This window comes from Neoarius graeffei, chromosome 19 (genome assembly GCF_027579695.1).
Source record: "Neoarius graeffei isolate fNeoGra1 chromosome 19, fNeoGra1.pri, whole genome shotgun sequence".
Lineage (NCBI taxonomy): Eukaryota > Metazoa > Chordata > Actinopteri > Siluriformes > Ariidae > Neoarius > Neoarius graeffei.
The window spans coordinates 27,320,666-27,339,444 of NC_083587.1; the positions used below are offsets into that span (position 1 = coordinate 27,320,666).

Consider the following 18,779-nt stretch of genomic DNA (forward strand, 5'->3'; position numbering starts at 1 on the left):
CACAAGTGCAGAAGCTCCAAGCAGAAGTAGAGCATCAGGATGAATCGGGCAGGTCCAGAGTGCAAGAGCAGCCACAGCAATAGCAGTGTGTCAGAATCAGCAACCGGCTTCCAGGGCTGGAAAAAAGTACTTGAGTAATTCAATAATAAGTTTGTTACTTGGTTTGGAAAATACTCAATTATTGTACTCAAATACATTTCCAAAAGAAAAAAAATTCTCAGAAAAAAGGTTTACATTTTCATTTTAAATTTTAAATTACTTGTTACAAATCATAAACCAAATGCCATTGATGTTTCATTTTTTCTATTTTTTTTTTTTTGTAAATGAGGTGCCTCATTTGCCTCCCATCAAATCTTGGGATTAACATGGGCCATCAAAGCAAAAATAAATAAATAAATTTTAAAAATGCTACCTTCAAATGGAACTTGTGAGCTTGTGAGTACAACATGAGACGTCGTGTACATGAAATGCTTGACGTGGTGTCTATAAGCCACATGAACAATTTAGCAAGCTAACAAGTAGGTAATATAATGTATTACCCACTAATAACATTTTCTTTAGACGTCTTATAAAATTACAAAGAAAACGCTATGCGTTAAAATTACAATATACTGTGTTAACTTACCATCCACCGAAAAATAGACTGCCATGGCCTCAGACATTTCTGCAAACATCATCATAGCTTGTGAAATCTGAGCTTTCAGAAAATGTGCACTTCAGAAGTTGTGAATACCACAAGAGGGGGGCGTAATATGGACTCTTCTCATGAACATGGTAAACATGACTCCATTTGAAGGCACCATATGTTGAGTTAACTTACTGCTTATGTTTTGTATTGTAGCGAGTTAAATTAGCTAGCTAGTTAAGTTTTCTACAAAAGTTTGTGAAATTAGTGAACTAATAAGGTTTTGTAAATTACCTTGTTAAATGGCTAGGTAGGGCGGCACGGTGGTGTAGTGGTTAGCGCTGTCGCCTCACAGCAAGAAGGTCCTGGGTTCGAGCCCCGGGGCCGGCGAGGGCCTTTCTGTGTGGAGTTTGCATGTTCTCCCCATGTCCGCGTGGGTTTCCTCCAGGTGCTCCGGTTTCCCCCACAGTCCAAAGACATGCAGGTTAGGTTAACTGGTGACTCTAAATTGACCGTAGGTGTGAATGGTTGTCTGTGTCTATGTGTCAGCCCTGTGATGACCTGGCGACTTGTCCAGGGTGTACCCAGCCTTTCGCCCGTAGTCAGCTGGGATAGGCTCCAGCTTGCCTGCGACCCTGTAGAAGGATAAAGCAGCTAGAGATAATGAGATGAGATGAATTGGCTAGGTAGTTAACTTTTGTATGTTAGGTAATTTAGCTAGCTAGTTACCTCTGCCAACTTTGTTGGAGGAGGTTATGTTTTCACCTCGGTTTGTTTGTTTGTTCCAACTGTAACTCAAAAAGTAGTGAACAGATTTTGATGAAATTTGGAGGAAAAGTAGGACATGGGCCAAGGAACAATCGGTAAGATTTTGATGCAAATACAGATATGTACGTGGATCCAGGATTTATTTATTTTTGTCTAGTCCCGAAGTAACTAAACAAGAGTGCTCTGAGAGCACAATATCCCCTGCTGGCAACTTGGCCATAACTCTGGTAAAATGTGACTGAATTGAACAAAATTACAATACACGTATTACCAACATATAACAAATAATCCTGTCAAGTTTCATGAAATTCCTCCAAAAATTGTGAGAGGAGTTGATTTCAGAAGGTGAGTACCCTTCCCAGGATGTACAGACGGACAGACAGACGGATGGACATCGCCACGACATACGGTAATCCCCCTTCGAGCCTTTCAGCCAGCAGGAGATAAAAATTGTGAGGGAAGTTGATTTCAGAAAGCAAGCATACCTTGATGAAATCGCCAAAGTACAAGTTTGTTAATGATCAAGGGCATAACTCTGGTAAAATTTGCCCAATTAAACGAAATTTCAGTGTGCGTATAACTGTCATATAACAAAGCCTTTTGCCAAGTTTGGTGAAATTCCTCCATAAATTGTGAGAGAAGTTGATTTCAGAAGAACGTACACCCTCATGAAATTGTCAAAGTACAAGTTATTTAATCAAGGGTCAAAACTCTGGTAAAATTTTCACAAAAGAAATTAAATCACAATATGTGTATTACCGTCATATAACAAGGCCTTCTGCCAAGCTTTGAGAAATTCGTCCAAAGATTGTGAGAGGAGTTGATGTCAGAAGGCAAGCACACCTTCATGAAATTATGAAAGTACAAGGTTGTTAATCAAGGGCCACAACTCTGGTAAAATGCGACCGAATTGAACAAAATAATGTGCGTACTGACATATACAGTGGTGCTTGAAAGTTTGTGAACCCTTTAAAATTTTCTATATTTCTGCATAAATATGACCTAAAACATCATCAGATTTTCACACAAGTCCTAAAAGTAGATAAAGAGAACCCAGTTAAACAAATGAGACAAAAATATTACACTTGGTCATTTATTTATTGAGGAAAATAATCCAATATTACATATTTGTGAGTGGCAAAAGTATGTGAACCTCTAGGATTAGCACTTAATTTGAAGGTGAAATTAGAGTGAGGTGTTTTCAATCAATGGGATGACAATCAGGTGTGAGTGGGTGCCCTGTTTTATTTAAAGAACAGGGATCTATCAAAGTCTGATCTTCACAGCACATGTTTGTGGAAGTGTATCATGGCACAAACAAAGGAGATTTCTGAGGACCTCAGAAAAAGCGTTGTTGATGCTCATCAGGCTGGAAAAGGTTACAAACCATCTCTAAAGAGTTTGGACTCCACCAATCCACAGTCAGACAGATTGTGTTCAAATGGAGGAAATTCAAGATCATTGTTACCCTCCCCAGGAGTGGTCGACCAACAAAGATCACTCCAAGAGCAAGGCATGTACCGTAACAGTCAGCGAGGTCACAAAGGAAAACCAGGGTAACTTCTAAGCAACTGAAGGCCTCTCTCACATTGGCTAATGTTAATGTTCATGAGTCCACCATCAGGAGAACACTGAACAACAATGGTGTGCATGGCAGGGTTGCAAGGAGAAAGCCACTGCTTTCCAAAAATAACATTGCTGCTCGTCTGCAGTTTGCTAAAGATCAAGCCAGAAGGCTATTGGAAAAAAGTTTTGTGGACGGATCAGACCAAAATAGAACTTTTTGGTTTCAATAAGAAGCGTTATGTTAGAGAAAGGAAAACACTGCATTCCAGCTTAAGAACCTTATCCCATCTGTGAAACATGGTAGTGGTAGTACGGTATCATGGTTTGGGCCTGTTTTGCTGCATCTGGGCCAGGACGGCTTGCCATCATTGATGGAACAATGAATTCTGAATTATACCCGTGAATTCTAATGTCAGGACATCTGTCCATGAACTGAATCTCAAGAGAAGGTTGGTCATGCAGCAAGACAACGACCCTAAGCACACAAGTCATTCTACCAAAGAATGGTTAAAGAAGAATAAAGTTAATGTGTTGGAATGTCCAAGTCAAAGTCCTGACCTTAATCCAATCGAAATGTTGTGGAAGGACCTGAAGTGAGCAGTTCATGTGAGGAAACCCATGAACATCCCAGAGTTGAAGCTGTTCTGTACGGAGGAATGGGCTAAAATTTCTCCAAGCTGGTGTGCAGGACTGATCAACAGTTACCGGAAATGTTTAGCTGCAGTTATTGCTGCACAAGGGGGTCACACCAGATACTGAAAGCAAAGCTTCACATACTTTTGCCACTTACAGATATGTAATATTGGATAATTTTCCTCAATAAATAAATGACCAAGTATAATGTTTTTGTCTCATTTGTTTAACTGGGTTCTCTTTATCTACTTTTAGGACTTGTGTGAAAATCTGATGATGTTTTAGGTCATATTTATGCAGAAATATAGAAAATTCTAAAGGGTTTGCAAACTTTCAAGCACCACTGTAACAATGCCTTTTGTCAAGTTTGGTGAAATTCCTCCCTAAATTGTGAGAGAATTTGATTTCAGAAGGAAAACACACACTCATGAAATTATCAAATTATAATTTTGTTTATCAAGGACTGTAACTCTGGTAAAATGTGACCAAATTTAACAAAATTGCAATATGCATAGTATTGACATATAACAATACCTCTTGTCAAGTTTCATGAAATTCCTCCAAAAATTGTGAGAGAAGTTGATTTCAGAAGGTGAGCATCCTTCCCGGGACAGACAGACAGATGGACATCACCACGACATAATCCCCCTTTGGGCCTTTCGGCCCGCAGGGGATAAAAAGTACTGAACAGATTTTGATTAAATTTGGTGTACTTGTATGTTCAAGTAATTTGATTTTGATATTGATAACATGTGGCTTGGCGGAGGTATGCACTTTACCGACTGCCCTTCTAGTTCAGTTTTAATTTCATTGCAAATGTGCCTTGGCATTCATTCCATAAAGTGTTATTGAGTAAACATTCTGTAACCAACAAGCCGAATTCTAGGTTTGTGTGAGTTAGCAGAATGTTTTCCTGATGGCTGCTTTGTGAACTAGCTAGTCATACAGAGTCAGGCATGATGAATCTGTGGTCACTTTTGTGCTTGAATGCTTGATTATCATTATTAAATGTATTTTTTTTTTTATTCTTTACTTTCACTCAAGTAGATTTTTACCTGCATCCTTCTACTTTTGATTGAGTATGATTCTGACACAGTGTACACAGACACACACACACACACACACACACACACACACACACATACACACACACACACACACACAAGCCCTCACAGTCATGCAGTTATGTATGGGTTTATTTATCCTCCAGACTTTACATCATTTAGCCAAGTTTCTGGCACAGCATTACTGGTGTTTAATGGATGGTTATTGCACACATGATGCTTCACACTATTTGCATTCTTATAAGAGACATTAATATATGTACAAGGAGCATTTTCTGTTTCAGACATTAAAGAACCAGGTATAAGTGGAGAACACTGAAAAAAAAATAAGCATGGACCAATAAGTGGCAGTGATGATAATGATATTTAAAGCTTGACAGCCTTTTGATTTCATAAAACTGGTGAAATTTAGTCCCCTCTGAAATTTGCCCATTGTGATATATGTTTATTTCTGTAATATCTCACAAAATATCAGGCCATTCTGTGCCTGAGAAGTTATTTAATTTGAAGGGATTCCTGAGCAAATAGTGTGCATGAAATTGCTTGCTTCGTGCAGTCAAGCAGACAGAGGAAGTCCATGTGTGCATACACAGGTTTACCTTGACCATGCACTGACAGTTACATCATTCTGTCGCTAAACGAACAGCTGATCACACTGAGGTGCTCGCTGACTGCCAATATTTATTAGTTTGGTCCTGTGTTTCCTTTCCTTCACAACATAATGTCTTCTCTTCTCGCTTTCCGTTACTGTAGTCGGTCTTCCACGTTTCATTTGCACACTCACGTCCTCCATTTTTCTCTCCTGTTTCAAATTTGTATCCCACAATGCCTTGCGTGAACAGGGAAAGCCCATCACGTGATGCATGACGTAGTATCTTGAATTGGGTCATGGTGAATCAGGAAAAAATAGTGGAGAATTTAGGGCCACGTGGCCCTAAATTCATTAATTGTTCTATTTTACAAAACCTAATAAAATTGGAAGTCTGTGATTCGAATTCAGTAGCTTTCAGTCCACGAAACACAAATAATTCAGTGACAGGGAAAATTATTTTTATGACCTACACTTGAAAAATCTGAAAGGCAGTCTACCTTTTAATTTGATTTGTTGTGAAACAGTTTTAGGAAAAAAGAACTTGAAGATTGTCATGTTATTCACTGAGCTCAACATTTTTTTTTGCAACTATGATCAGATATTATGGCTATTTGCAGGAGAGAGGATTCCGGGCTTCTGATATATAAGGACCACTTACCTGTGAGTGAGGTAGCTGTAGGAGACACAAATCGACCTGGATCAGAGGCCAAGCTCACAGTGGGACCTCTGTATTGTCACGGAGACCGTAAGTCCATTTCTCTAAATTTAGGAGTGTGTGAAAAGCTGAATATGGATTTCCTTCCCCTTATCAGTCATCTGCATAATACATGCTTCAAATAAACACAGCATTAATACAATCTACTTTACTTTGCTGTGCTGTCAATCAGCTAATCCTTCTGTGACGTCAGACAATTGCAGCATATATTTTTAAGGGTCATTCTTTGACAGCAGATAAATAAGATTAAAAAGATTTTTAATACTTTATTTCAGTTATTAACAATGTCACAGTTTGGCATTCTGTATAATTTGTTATCTGCAGCAACCTTCAGACCGGAAATGAGAGCACAAGCTTTACATCAACTCCTACACCTCTACTTACAGTATATCACTGATGCAGTTTCACGCCTCATTATTTTTTTTTACAAGTGCACCACGTTTATCATTTAGAGCAGCATGTGATTACATTTACCTGTTTGACAAGTATTAGTATTGCCTTCACTTCACTTTTTCCTGTGGAAAAAAACAAACCTGTGACTTGGTTTGAGATAAATTATTAACGTGAACACATTCTGACTATCAGAAATCATGCAGGAGAATGTACATAATAAGTGTTCTTCAAGTTTCTTATTACATTTTGAGTTACAGTGCCTATGAAGCCCATACGTAAAAATGCAAGGGAATCAGGAATAAGGTAATTCAAGCAACTTTATACAATAATTGGTTATTTTTGCTCCTGGGCTCCCCCTACAGTTGCAAATTGTAATTCACTTTTATACCACTGCTGTAAATACAAATTGCACTTCGAGCTCCCCTCATAGACAGCCGTACACAAGCATTTGTTTACAAGCTGAAGGATACGGAACTGACAGAAACCAAAGAACTGACAAGGTAGAGTAATATTACAGGATTTTACACAAATATCACTACATATTATTGCCAACAGTGGCTTCATCATCTTCTTCTTTCCCCCCATAGCCAGCAAGGGCCATTTTAACAGGCAATGACATTTTAGCAGTCCATCACTGATGTGTCTTGGGAATTTTAAACTTGGCAGAGCCCATCCCTCTCCAATTTTCGTCAATGGACAATTTAGAGTAGCATGTCTTCGGACCGTGGGGGAAACCAGAGCACCTGGAGGAAACCCATGCAGACATGGTGAGAACATGCAAACTCCACACAGAGAGGCCCTTCATCAGCCATGAGGTCCGAACCCAGAACCTTCTTGCTGTGAGGCAACAGTGCTAACCACTGCACCACCATGCCACCCTAATGGCTTTGTACCAACAAAGTACAATCCATCCATCCATCCATCCATCAATCATCTTATCCACTTATCTGTCAGGGTTGAGGGAGAAGCTGAAGCCAATCCCAGTCAACTTTGGGAAAGAGGCAGGGTACATTCTGGGCAAGGCAAGGCAAGTTTATTTATATAGCACATTTCATACACAATGGCAGTTCAATGTGCTTTACAGAAGTAAAAACAAAAACAGTAAACAATAGAGAAATAAAATTACATAAAATAATTTTATTTTTATTCTAAAACAATTAATTAAAAGAATTAAAAGAAAATAATAAGAATTAAACAATAGTAGAAATAAAATAATAAAATAAAGTAGAAATGGGAGGAGAAAAAAAAGAAACCAGCAGAATAGAATAAAGAATAAAATAGAATAAAGTTAAAATTAAAGTAAATTTAAAACATGCAGAGAAAGTAAATATTATAAAAAAAGAAGACAATATTAATTATTTAACAGAAAGCATCTGAAAACAGCTTGGTCTTTAACCTAGATTTAAAACTGCCAACAGCAGGAGCATTTTTAATGTCCTCTGGCAGTTGGTTCCATAGCTGTACTGCATAGTAGCTAAAAGCTGCTTCACCATACTTTGTTTTAACAACTGGTTTTAATAATAAATTTTTCTGTTTTGATCTGGTAGATCTGATTGGGTTAGGCCGCTGCAACATATCAGAGAGGTAATTGGGCCCTGTACCATTTAGAGATTTGTACACCAGCAGCAATACTTTAAAGTCAATTCTGTAGCTTACTGGAAGCCAGTGAAGGGACCTTAGAATTGGAGTAATGTGCTCTGTTCTTTTAGTTCGTGTGAGAACCCTAGCCGCTGCATTTTGAACCAGCTGAAGTCGTTTGATGGTCTTTTTTGGCAGGCCTGTGAAAAGGCCATTGCAGTAATCAACCCTACTAGAGATGAAGGCATGTATTAGTTTTTCCAGATCATTTTTTGACATAAGTCCTCTTAGTTTGGAAATGTTTTTTAGGTGATAAAATGCCGTTTTAGTGATTGCTTTCATGTGACTATCAAAGTTTAGCTCGCTGTCAATGAAAACACCAAGATTTTTAACCATTTCTTTAGTTTTCATCCCTTTTGTGTCAAGAATAGTGGTAATCTTGAGTCTTTCATCTTTTTTTCCAAATAGAATTACTTCTGTTTTATCTGTGTTCAGCTGAAGAAAATTTTGTGACATCCAGCTATTGATTTGATCGATACACTGGTAGAGACATTCAAGGGGGGCATAATCATTAGGTGATAGAGCGAAATAAATTTGGGTGTCATCTGCATAGCAGTGATACAAAATTGAATTTTTATTGATAATTTGCCCAAGACGGTGGTGTAGTGGTTAGCGCTGTCGCCTCACAGCAAGAAGGTCCTGGGTTCGAGCCCCGGGGCCGGCGAGGGCCTTTCTGTGTGGAGTTTGCATGTTCTCCCCGTGTCCGCGTGGGTTTCCTCTGGGTGCTCCGGTTTCCCCCACAGTCCAAAGACATGCAGGTTAGGTTAACTGGTGACTCTAAATTGACCATAGGTGTGAATGTGAGTGTGAATGGTTGTCTGTGTCTATGTGTCAGCCCTGTGATGACCTGGCGACTTGTCCAGGGTGTACCCCGCCTTTCGCCCGTAGTCAGCTGGGATAGGCTCCAGCTTGCCTGCGACCCTGCAGAAGGATAAAGTGGCTAGAGATAATGAGATGAGATGAGATGAGATGAGATGAGAATTTGCCCAAGTGGGAGCATATAAAGGTTGAAAAGTAATGGTCCAAGAATCGATCCCTGGGGGACACCACAGGTCAAGGACATTGACGTTGAGGAACAATTTCCCAGGGTAACAGAGAAGCTTTTATCTTTTAAGTATGAATTTAACCAATTGATAACTTTACCAGTCAATCCAACCCAGTGTTCAAGTCAATATAGCAGTATGTTGTGATCAATAGTATCAAAAGCTGCACTGAGGTCCAGTAATACCAGGACCGATGTTTTGCCTGCATCAGTATTAAGACGCATGTCATTTATAACTTTAATCAGCGCTGTTTCAGTGCTATGATTGGCACGAAATCCTGACTGAAAATTATCAAAACGGCTGTTTGCTATCAAGAAGGCAGTTAATTGATTGAAGACAATTTTTTCAAGGATTTTCCCGATGAATGGTAAATTTGATATTGGCCTGTAGTTATTTAATACTGAAGGATCCAGATGATTTTTTTAAGAAGGGGCTTTACAACGGCTTTTTTTAGGGACACAGGAACAACGCCAGTCTCCAGGGATGTATTTATAATTTGAAGCACATCTGTAATTATAAGATGAAGAACAGACCTAAAAAAGTTGGTGGGCAGAATGTCCAATTCAGATGTTGAGGAACTGAGATTTTATACAGTTTTTTCAAGAGTCTCATAATCAATTAAACAAAATTCTGACATTGTGTTGAAGTTATCTATCTGTGTCATTGGTGATTGCAGTTTTTCAATTTTTTGCAACTGAGATATGAGGAATATTCTACCGTATTTTATCATTTTACCTTTGAAAAAGGATGCAAACTCATTGCATTTATTAACTGAGAGAAGTTCAGGTGCTAATTGTGGTGGGGGATTAGTTAGCTTCTCTACTGCTGAAAATAGCACACGGGCATTGTTCATATTCCTGCTGATGATGTTGGAGAAGAAAGACTGTCTTGCTTTACGAATTTCATAATTATAATTACAAAGCATCTCCTTATGAATTTGATAATGAATGTGAAGTTTAGATTTGCGCCATTTTCTTTCAGTCTTTCTACATTCTCTCTTTAGCAGTTTAACAGCTGGGTACTGCTTCCATGGTGCTTTCTGCTTATCATTGACTCTTTTGATTTTGAATGGAGCAATATCATCCATAATTTGGGTCATATTTAAATTAAAAAATTCCAGTAAATCATCTACAGAGTCTGACATTTTGGTTGATTTCTGCAAGAGAGCTTGCTCAAAGAGAGCACATGTTGTCTTTTATGACTCTCCTACCTATAGTCGTTGAGCTATTCTGAATGTGAGGAGACATAGAAACATCAAAGAAAACACAGAAATGATCGGATAAGGCCAGGTCAACAACAGTATTAGAAACAGTAAGACCCTTTGTGATGACGAGGTCAAGAGTATGACCACGAGAGTGGGTCGGCCCCTGTACATGTTGTACTAGGTTGAAGTTGTCGATAATTGCAAGTAGTTCTTTGGCATAAATGTTATCAGTATTATCTACATGCAAGTTAAAATCCCCAGATATAATAAGACAATCAAACTCTAAGCAAATGACTGATAACAGTTCACCAAACTCTTCAAGAAAGACTTTGGCTGAATGTCTCGGAGGCCTATAAATAGTTAATAATAATATGTTAGGAGAGCATGTAACAAGTGCACATAAGTGTTCAAAGGACATAAAATCACCAAGTGAGGATTGTTTACATTGAAAAGAGACTTTGAATATATTTGAGATCCCTCCACCTTTCCCTTGTCGGGTAACATTCAAAAAATTAAAATTTGGGGGAGCTACTTCAATAAGGGTGGAAGCACTATTTGCTTGATCCAGCCAGGTTTCAGTTAGAAGCAAAAAATCAAGATTGTGTTTGCAAATAAGATCATTAATTAAAAATGACTTGTTTAAAAGTGATCTAACATTCAGAAGAGCTAGCTTTACAGAAAGTCTAGAAGTAGTATCTGCTTTTGCACTCTGATTTTGTTTTAAAACAGGAAGGAGATTAGATTGGTTCACCCCCAGGGTTAAATGTGCTCTATGTGTTCTGTTTCTTATCAACACAGGAATAGAGCTGGATGGCATAGGCACATTGGGTCCTAGCTGGTTTTCAACACTACACCCATTTACAGGGACCCAGAGTACATCAAACAAGACTTTCTAAATGTTCCATTTGGTTTGAGGGTGAAAGGGTTGGAGATGACATGTATCTTTTGGATGGTGAAAAAGATTTGTAGCCAGCTGAAAGTCCTGGGCGAACTGGGTACACTGCTTGTCGTGACAGATTTGGGCTGGAAAAAGAGAGTGTAGCCATTGCGAGCAATTTTTTCATGCTATTTGGGAAATCCATCCGAGGAGAAGTGGAGTCGTCTGTCCTTGAATGTTGGGAGTCTTGCAAGTCAGATGTTTGTGTGTCCTTGATGACGACTTGCAAAGATGATTGTTTAGGCTTTGTAACTATGTCAGTCTGCGACATCTTATCAACTGTTTTCCTCGGTGCTGGCTGAGAAAAGATTGCAAGTTTGTAATGGTCTGCTAAGACTTTGGCTCCAATCCAACTGAGTTCAGTGCTATTTGGCTTGTAAAATTCTCTGCGATTCCAGAAAAGGTTAAAATTGTCTATGAAGTTCATACCAAATGAAGAACAAGTTTTTCCAAGCCAGGTGTTAAGACTGAAGAATCGAGAAAAAGCAAAACTTCCTCTCGCTGGGAGTGGGCCACTGATAAAAGATTGAATTCCAGTCTTATAGAGCTCAGAAAAAAGTTTTCTGAAATCCTCTTGGACAAACAGCTGTTCTCTGAAAACATCATTTACTCCCACATGCACAACAATACGTTTAATATTGTTAATTATTATACTGGGGCAGAACACCAAACTATTGCAGTGTTAACACCGAGACAAGCAACCATTCACACTCAACTTGAAATCTATGGGCAATTTAGAAAGGAAACCCATGCAAACATGGACAGAACATGCAAACTCTGCATAGAAAGGCCCTGGTTGAGGAGCAGGTTTGAAGCCAGAACCTTCTTGCTGTTGTGAGATGACAGTGTTAACCACTGCACCACTGTTCTATCCACAGCAAAGTACTAATGTTGTTCATTTGTGGTGTATGCTACTTGGTGAAAAAAAGCAGAGAACAATGATGAAAAGGTACATTATTTGGAAAATAGTTCAACTACTGCCACATTCCATACTGCAGGGATCGCCACCTTGTAGTGGTGGTATGACTTGCGTGTTCCAGTGACCCCTAGAGCTGTGTCGGCTGGAGTTGTAAGACTCCTGGTAGGGACAGCCATGCCGATCAGGTTGAAGGGTAGGGACCAGATGAAGAGTGATCCCCTGGTCCTCCAGGTTGGGGGTTGGGCAGAGGGCTGATAACCCACTCCCATAAAAATCAGCATATTACAAAAACCAGAAACAGAGGAAATCCATTAAATTTCGGGTGCACAGTGACCACTCATCCTAATAACAGAGAGCCCATGACTCAGGAGGGCCAAAGCCAGAAGGGTACCCTTCGGCCGAATAGACCACTTCTACACCCGAAGAACATAACCAGGATTGGAAATTGGAACGTAAGAACACTGTACCAATGTGGAAATGTTGCACAAACAGCAAAAGAGTTGACTAAGAGAGGCATAGACATAGGCATCAGTGAGACTCATTGGACTGGACAAGGGAAGATACAGCTCCCAGAGGGTGAGACAATAGTATACTCTGGAAGAGAAGACAACATTCACAGGGAAGGGGTAGGTATGCTGATGCTGAAGAATGCCGCAAGAGCCCTGATGGATTGGAGCCCAATCAGTGACAGAATAGTTAAAGCACAGTTTTATTCTAATCACATTAAACTGACGTTAGTGTGCATTTATGCACTCATGGAAGATACTGAAGACCAGGTAAAGAACAAATTCTATACAAGGCTGCAGGACGTGCTGAATGGATGCAACACACACAACATGCTGATTGTCACTGGGGACATGAACACGAAGGTCGGTGACAGCAATCAGAATTACGAGAGTGTGATGGGCAAGAATGGCTTGGGACAGCGGAATGATAATGGCAGAAGGTTATGTGATATCTGCGATATGAATGAGCTAGTGATAACTGGAATCCTTTTCCCCCACAAAACGATACACAGGGCAATGTGGACATCACTGGATGGAGCAACCAAAAACCAGACATATTCTCATTAGCAGAAGGTTCAGGAATTCAGTAAAAGACACACGAGTATTTAGGGCAGCTGATATTGGAAGTGTTCACTACCTTGTGTGTATGAAAGTCAAGCTAAGACTAAGAAACCAAATGAAGGGAAAAGGTAGCTGGAGAATAAGGTATGAAACTGCAAAACTGAAAGACAAAAAGACACGAGGAAGGCCTTTACTATCACGCTAAAGAGCAGGTACGAGATACTGGAAGAGAAAAGAATGGAACAGGCTGAAGGAGAAGACATAGAGCAAGACTACAATGTGATGGAAAAAGCATATACAGAAGCAGTGGAGGCAGTTTTTGGGAAACCCCGGAAAAAGAAGAAACCATGGATCAGTGAACTATCATGGAGGCTTATAGAAGAAAGGGAGGATATTAACAAGATGATACTGGGAACTCGTTCGGAAAGAGTTAAAACACAACTGAGAAGGAAGTATATGGACACAAAAAGGGAGGTGAAGAAAAGTATAAGAGCAGATAAAAGGAAATGGATGGATGATATCGCGAACCAGGCAGAGGAAGCTGCAAGGAACCAACATATGAGAACACTCTATGGACTAACGAAGATTATTTGTAATGAGAGACCGAGGAGAACTGGTGCTGTCCTGGACAAAGATGGGAAGCTTCTAAGTGGCAAGGAAGATGTACAAGCAAGATGGACAGAGCATTTCAGGGAAGTACTAAATAGAGAAGCACCAGCAAATCCCATAGCTATCGATGAACAGAATGGTTTTGAATTTGCTGACACAATTGAGGAGATATCAACTAACGAACCAACAATCGGTGAAGTGAGAGTGGCCATAGCAAGACTGAATAATGGAAAATCAGCAGGGATTGACTCCATTACGGCTGAGTTATTGAAAGCAAGTGCAGAATTCTCTGCGAAGAAAATCCACAAGTTGATGATGAAAGTCTGGAGGCACGAGAAGATTCCAACCAAGTGGAAGAAAGGATTAATCATTAAATTAACGAAGAAAGGTAATCTCAAGGAATGCAAGAACTCTAGAGGAATAACTCTACTATCTGTTGTAGGTAAAATACGTGGCAGAATAATGATCGATTGAGTGTGGAACAGAGTGGACAAGAGGTTGAGAATGGAGCAGATGGGATATAGAAGAGGAAGAGGAACAACAGATCAGGTCTTTGTGTTAAGAAACATCATTGAGCAAGTGAATGAATGGTAAGAAATATTATATCTAGGCTTCATAGACTTCGAGAAAGCATTCGATTCGATCCATCATGACGGTTTGTGGATAATCATGAGGAAATATGGGATACCAGAGAAAATTGTGAGAATGGTCAAGTTATTCTATGACGGCTTCCAGTGCACACTTGAAGATCAAGGGGAAGCATGTGAATGGTTCAACATTACCACCAGAGTAAAGCAAGGTTGCAATATGTCCGGATTTTTGTTTTTGATCACACTGGACTGGGTGATGAGAAGAACGGTTGGGAATGGAGGAAAAGACATCAGATGGAAATTTACTTCCAAGCTCAATGATCTAGACTTTGCAGATGATATTGTGCTGCTGTCTTCCACCAAACAACAGATGCAAGACAAGGTAGATAAACTGAACATAGAAGCTAGGCAAGTAGGGCTGAAGATCAACACAAGCAAGACAAAGATGAGAATCAATTCAAGCAACGAGGACAAGTTAACCATCGATCGACAAGATATTGAAGATGTCGAGGAATTTACCTACCTGGGAGATACAGTCTACAAAGAAGGAGGTGGTATGAAAGATTTAAAGAATCATCTATCCAAAGCCAGAGGTGCATTTGTGAAGCTAAAAAAGACCTGGAGATCCAACAACATATCAAGAGGAACTAAACTGAAGCTGTTCAAAATGATTGGCCACATCCTGAGGCAAGAAAGGAGTAACATCATGAACGTAGTGTTGACATGGGCACTGGAGGGAAAAAAAAGAAAAAAGGTCGACCAAAGACAACATGGTGGCATACAGTAGAAAGAGAGCGAAAGGAAGCAGGATGGAGATCATGGAATGAGGCACGGGTGACTGCTGCAAACAGAATTGAATGGAGGAAATCTGTGGAGGCCTTATGTACCAGCAAGCGCGAAGAAGATAGGTAACAGGTAACTGCCACATTATTAAAATGTTAAGCTAGTATTGTCACTACTTGTAATAGCTACTCTTCAATATAGATTGTCATTAATAAAAATTTAGCAACATGTGTCCCAAATATACAGTAATATCAAATACTATGTCAAATAGTACTCACTTAAGCTAATTGTGTAAAGTTCAAAGTATTGTGGTAGCCCACAGTTTATACAGGCATGATACTGCTAGCTACAGTGAAGAAAAAAAAAGCCTGTGGCAACATTTTAATTTCTAAGTGATTAACAGTTTCCAGCAGTGCTAAAGCAATTCCCTTCTATAGGCTGCTGCTGCTCAGGGAAAAGTGTGTTAGGATTGATGAAGACGATACTCTCGTATTATTCTACTTAAACATAATGACCAGTGTTTTGGTTACAGTTGATGCCCACCATTACATTCCAACAAAAGACAATTAAGAGCAGCTTAAAGAGTTTTACATCAGTTCATTTGCCCATACAAAGGTGACACTAAAGATTTATTACTCTACTGAAACAGAAATGTGAGAAATGTATTATACAGTATTTCTAACAACTGCAGATTTATTGTGCTGAAGTCATTTTGAGCTAATGAATTTCCATTGATGGCTGAGAAATTGAAGATAAACAAATGATGATTTCATAATATTTAATGAAGACACATGTATGGCAATCAATATTTCCTGAGAAGAATTCTCACTTTCAATTTGCCATTTGGCAAATTAAATGAGATCAATAACCAAGGAATATAATATACCTGTCTTGCATAATTAACTTTAGCAGTGAGCAGTAATTATAAAGGAATTGCAGTGGAGGGTGTAGAGGCTGTGTAAGATGTAAGGAATAAAACATGACAGGCCAACTTTTCCCTGATCCAGCTACTGAAGGTCTTTATTATATGCACCATAAGGGGCTCAGGGCTTAATCACTTAATTAAAGTAAGAACCCTGGTACATTGCATTGTGTTGCTAGTTTATTAGTTGCTAGTGTCACAAGCCAGGCGGGAACGTCTAGGTCCTGATCCAGTCTTTTACTCCACTCCCTGGTTTTCTCTGAGTCTCCCCCATGCTGCAGCCAGCACACCTGTCTTTCATCAGCTCATCTATGGCTCTATATTCTACTACTTGGAGATTCTCTCAGCGTGGGATTGTCTTCACCTCACGCTATGTTATTTTTCCTATATTTTTTCCCCCAGTTTTCCTTCGGACTCTGTTACTTTGCTGTGCACTTTGGGATTACTCCACTCCACCTTTTTGGATTACTTTTCCTGTTTCTACTTTGGGACTGCAAGTGTATTTCTCATGCCATGGGAGTGCTCTGGTCTCTTTACTTTTGTTTTGCACTGTGAGCTCTTTTTCCCACTGCGGGGCTGCATTCAGGACTTGGTGGCTTTTTTCCCTGCTTCCACACTTGTCTGGGACTTCCACTCTTCCTGTTTTGTGCTAGCTCCCATTTCCCTAATTTTCTGTTCTGGATTTTAAAAACATTTTCTACTCCACTCCCATGCACGTGAGTCTGCTTTTGGGTCTAGTCAGCACCTACAGTCATTTGGCCCATAACAGAACAATCCAGCCTAGGAGGAATGGACCCAGCAGACTTAAAAACAGTCAGAGCAACACTCACCAAACAAGGCTCTATTCTGGGTTACTATCAGCAGGATATTGCGGCTGTCCAATAGAGCATGACGGCTATCACAGACACATTGCAGAAACTCTCCTCTCAGATGGAAAGCCTTCAGAATGCAATCTCCAGTCAACCAGCACCTGCACCAGTCAGCTCACCCATTGTTCCAACAGTCATTTTGGCTCCACAACCCCACCGAGAGCCACACCTGCCTGCCCCGTGTCTTTATGATGGGGAGCCTGGGACCTGCCGCTCATTACTTTCCCACTGCTCCTTTTTGATGGAACTCCAGGCCTCTGCTTTCCCTTCTGAGAGCTCTTGAGTTGCCTATGTTATCACGATTCTGACTGGAAGGGCTCAGGAGTGGGGAACAGCAGTTTGGGATGCTGGAGCCCCCTGATGTTTGAGTTACAAGGAATTCTCTGAAGAGATGCAAAAGGTTTTTGACCAGTCACCCAATGGCAAGGAATCAGCCAGGTGACTAATGGGGCTCAAGCAAAGCAGCTGGCCAGTTTATGACTATGCCATTGAGTTTCGTACCTTGGCTGCAGCTGTGGACTGGAATGCCAGTGCCCTGTATGACATTTTTTTCATAGACCAAACAACTCTGTATTGGATGAGATCATCACTCACAACCTCCCCAAGACTCTGGATGGTCTTGTGGACCTAGCTGGTTGGGTGGATACCCAGTTACACCAACAGAACCTGAGAAGGAGTGTCAGGTTTGAACTGAAGGTCGCTGCTTCCTCGTCTGAGGCTGCTGCTTCACCTGAACTGGAGCCTATGCAGTTAGGCAGAACCTGGGTCACCCCTGAGGAGAGAAGGCACTGCCATGAGACCAGGTCCTGCTTTTACTGTGGCAAACTGGGACATTTCATTTCTCATTGCCTGTAAAAAGGGCCTGCCCACCAGTAGCAGAAGGGACACGGGTGGGTGTACTGACACAGTTTTCCCCTGCTGAGAGGCCGGTGCTTCCCACTAAGATCATCTTTCAGAACAGGTGTTACCCGGTCAAGGCGCTCATTGACTCTGGGGCAGGCCAAAGATTCATCAGAACCTCCTTTGCAGAGGAGCTGGGGGTCAGTCTAAGAAAGTTAGACTACCCTCTAGTCACCAGGGAACTCAACAGCACTAAATTCAGTCCTGTTCCCCACATCACAGAGCCGCTCACTCTTACAGTAAGGTCTCTGGGAACCATGTGGAATCTATTTCTTTCTTCACCATGAATAACTCTCATGAGTCTATTGTTCTTGCTCTTCCTTGGTTATGCCTGCATAATCCCCGTCTGAATTGGAGTAATGGTAGAGTTCTTTCTTGGAGCACCTGCTGCTTGGCCACCTGCCTGTCCTCTGCCAAGACTCCCTTCACCCTCCAAGTCTCCAGTCCTGATGAGTCCATCGACCTTTCCGACGTCCCTGTGGAATACTGGGACTTTAGTCAGGTGTTCAGTAAGGCCTGGGCCACCTCTCTCCCTCCTCATTGACCTTGCGATTGTGCTATTGATCTGCTTCCTGGTACTACTCCCCTTAGGGGTTGCATTTATTAAAGAAAGAGGCCATGGACAAGCATATATCAGAGTCTCTTGTGGCTGGCATCATTCATCCCTCATCATTTCTGGGGGGAGCAGGTTTCTTTTTCATGGTCAAGAAGGACAAGTCTCTCAGGCCATGCATTGACTATCAAGGCTTAAATGAGATCACCATTAAGAACTGCTACCTGCTACCTCTCAGGTCCATGGCCCTTTGAGCTGCTGCAAGGGGCCCAGTTTTTCTCCAAGCCGGATCTCCACAATGCCCATCAACACATTAGGGAGGGGGATGAGTGGAAGACAGCCTTCAATACACCCACTGGGCACTGCGAATACTTGGTCTTACCATTTGG

The 18,779-nt window shown here is 40.6% G+C and overlaps 1 protein-coding gene across 1 annotated transcript in view; it reads left to right on the forward strand.

Annotated features, from left to right (window-relative positions):
* Positions 1-18,779, forward strand: part of LOC132867592 (contactin-associated protein-like 2) — a 274,602-nt gene that overhangs the window by 158,164 nt on the left and 97,659 nt on the right. The window contains exon 15 of the mRNA XM_060900577.1: positions 5,866-5,993. Coding sequence (XP_060756560.1) covers positions 5,866-5,993 — 128 coding nt within the window. The remainder of the gene's footprint in view (positions 1-5,865; positions 5,994-18,779) is intronic.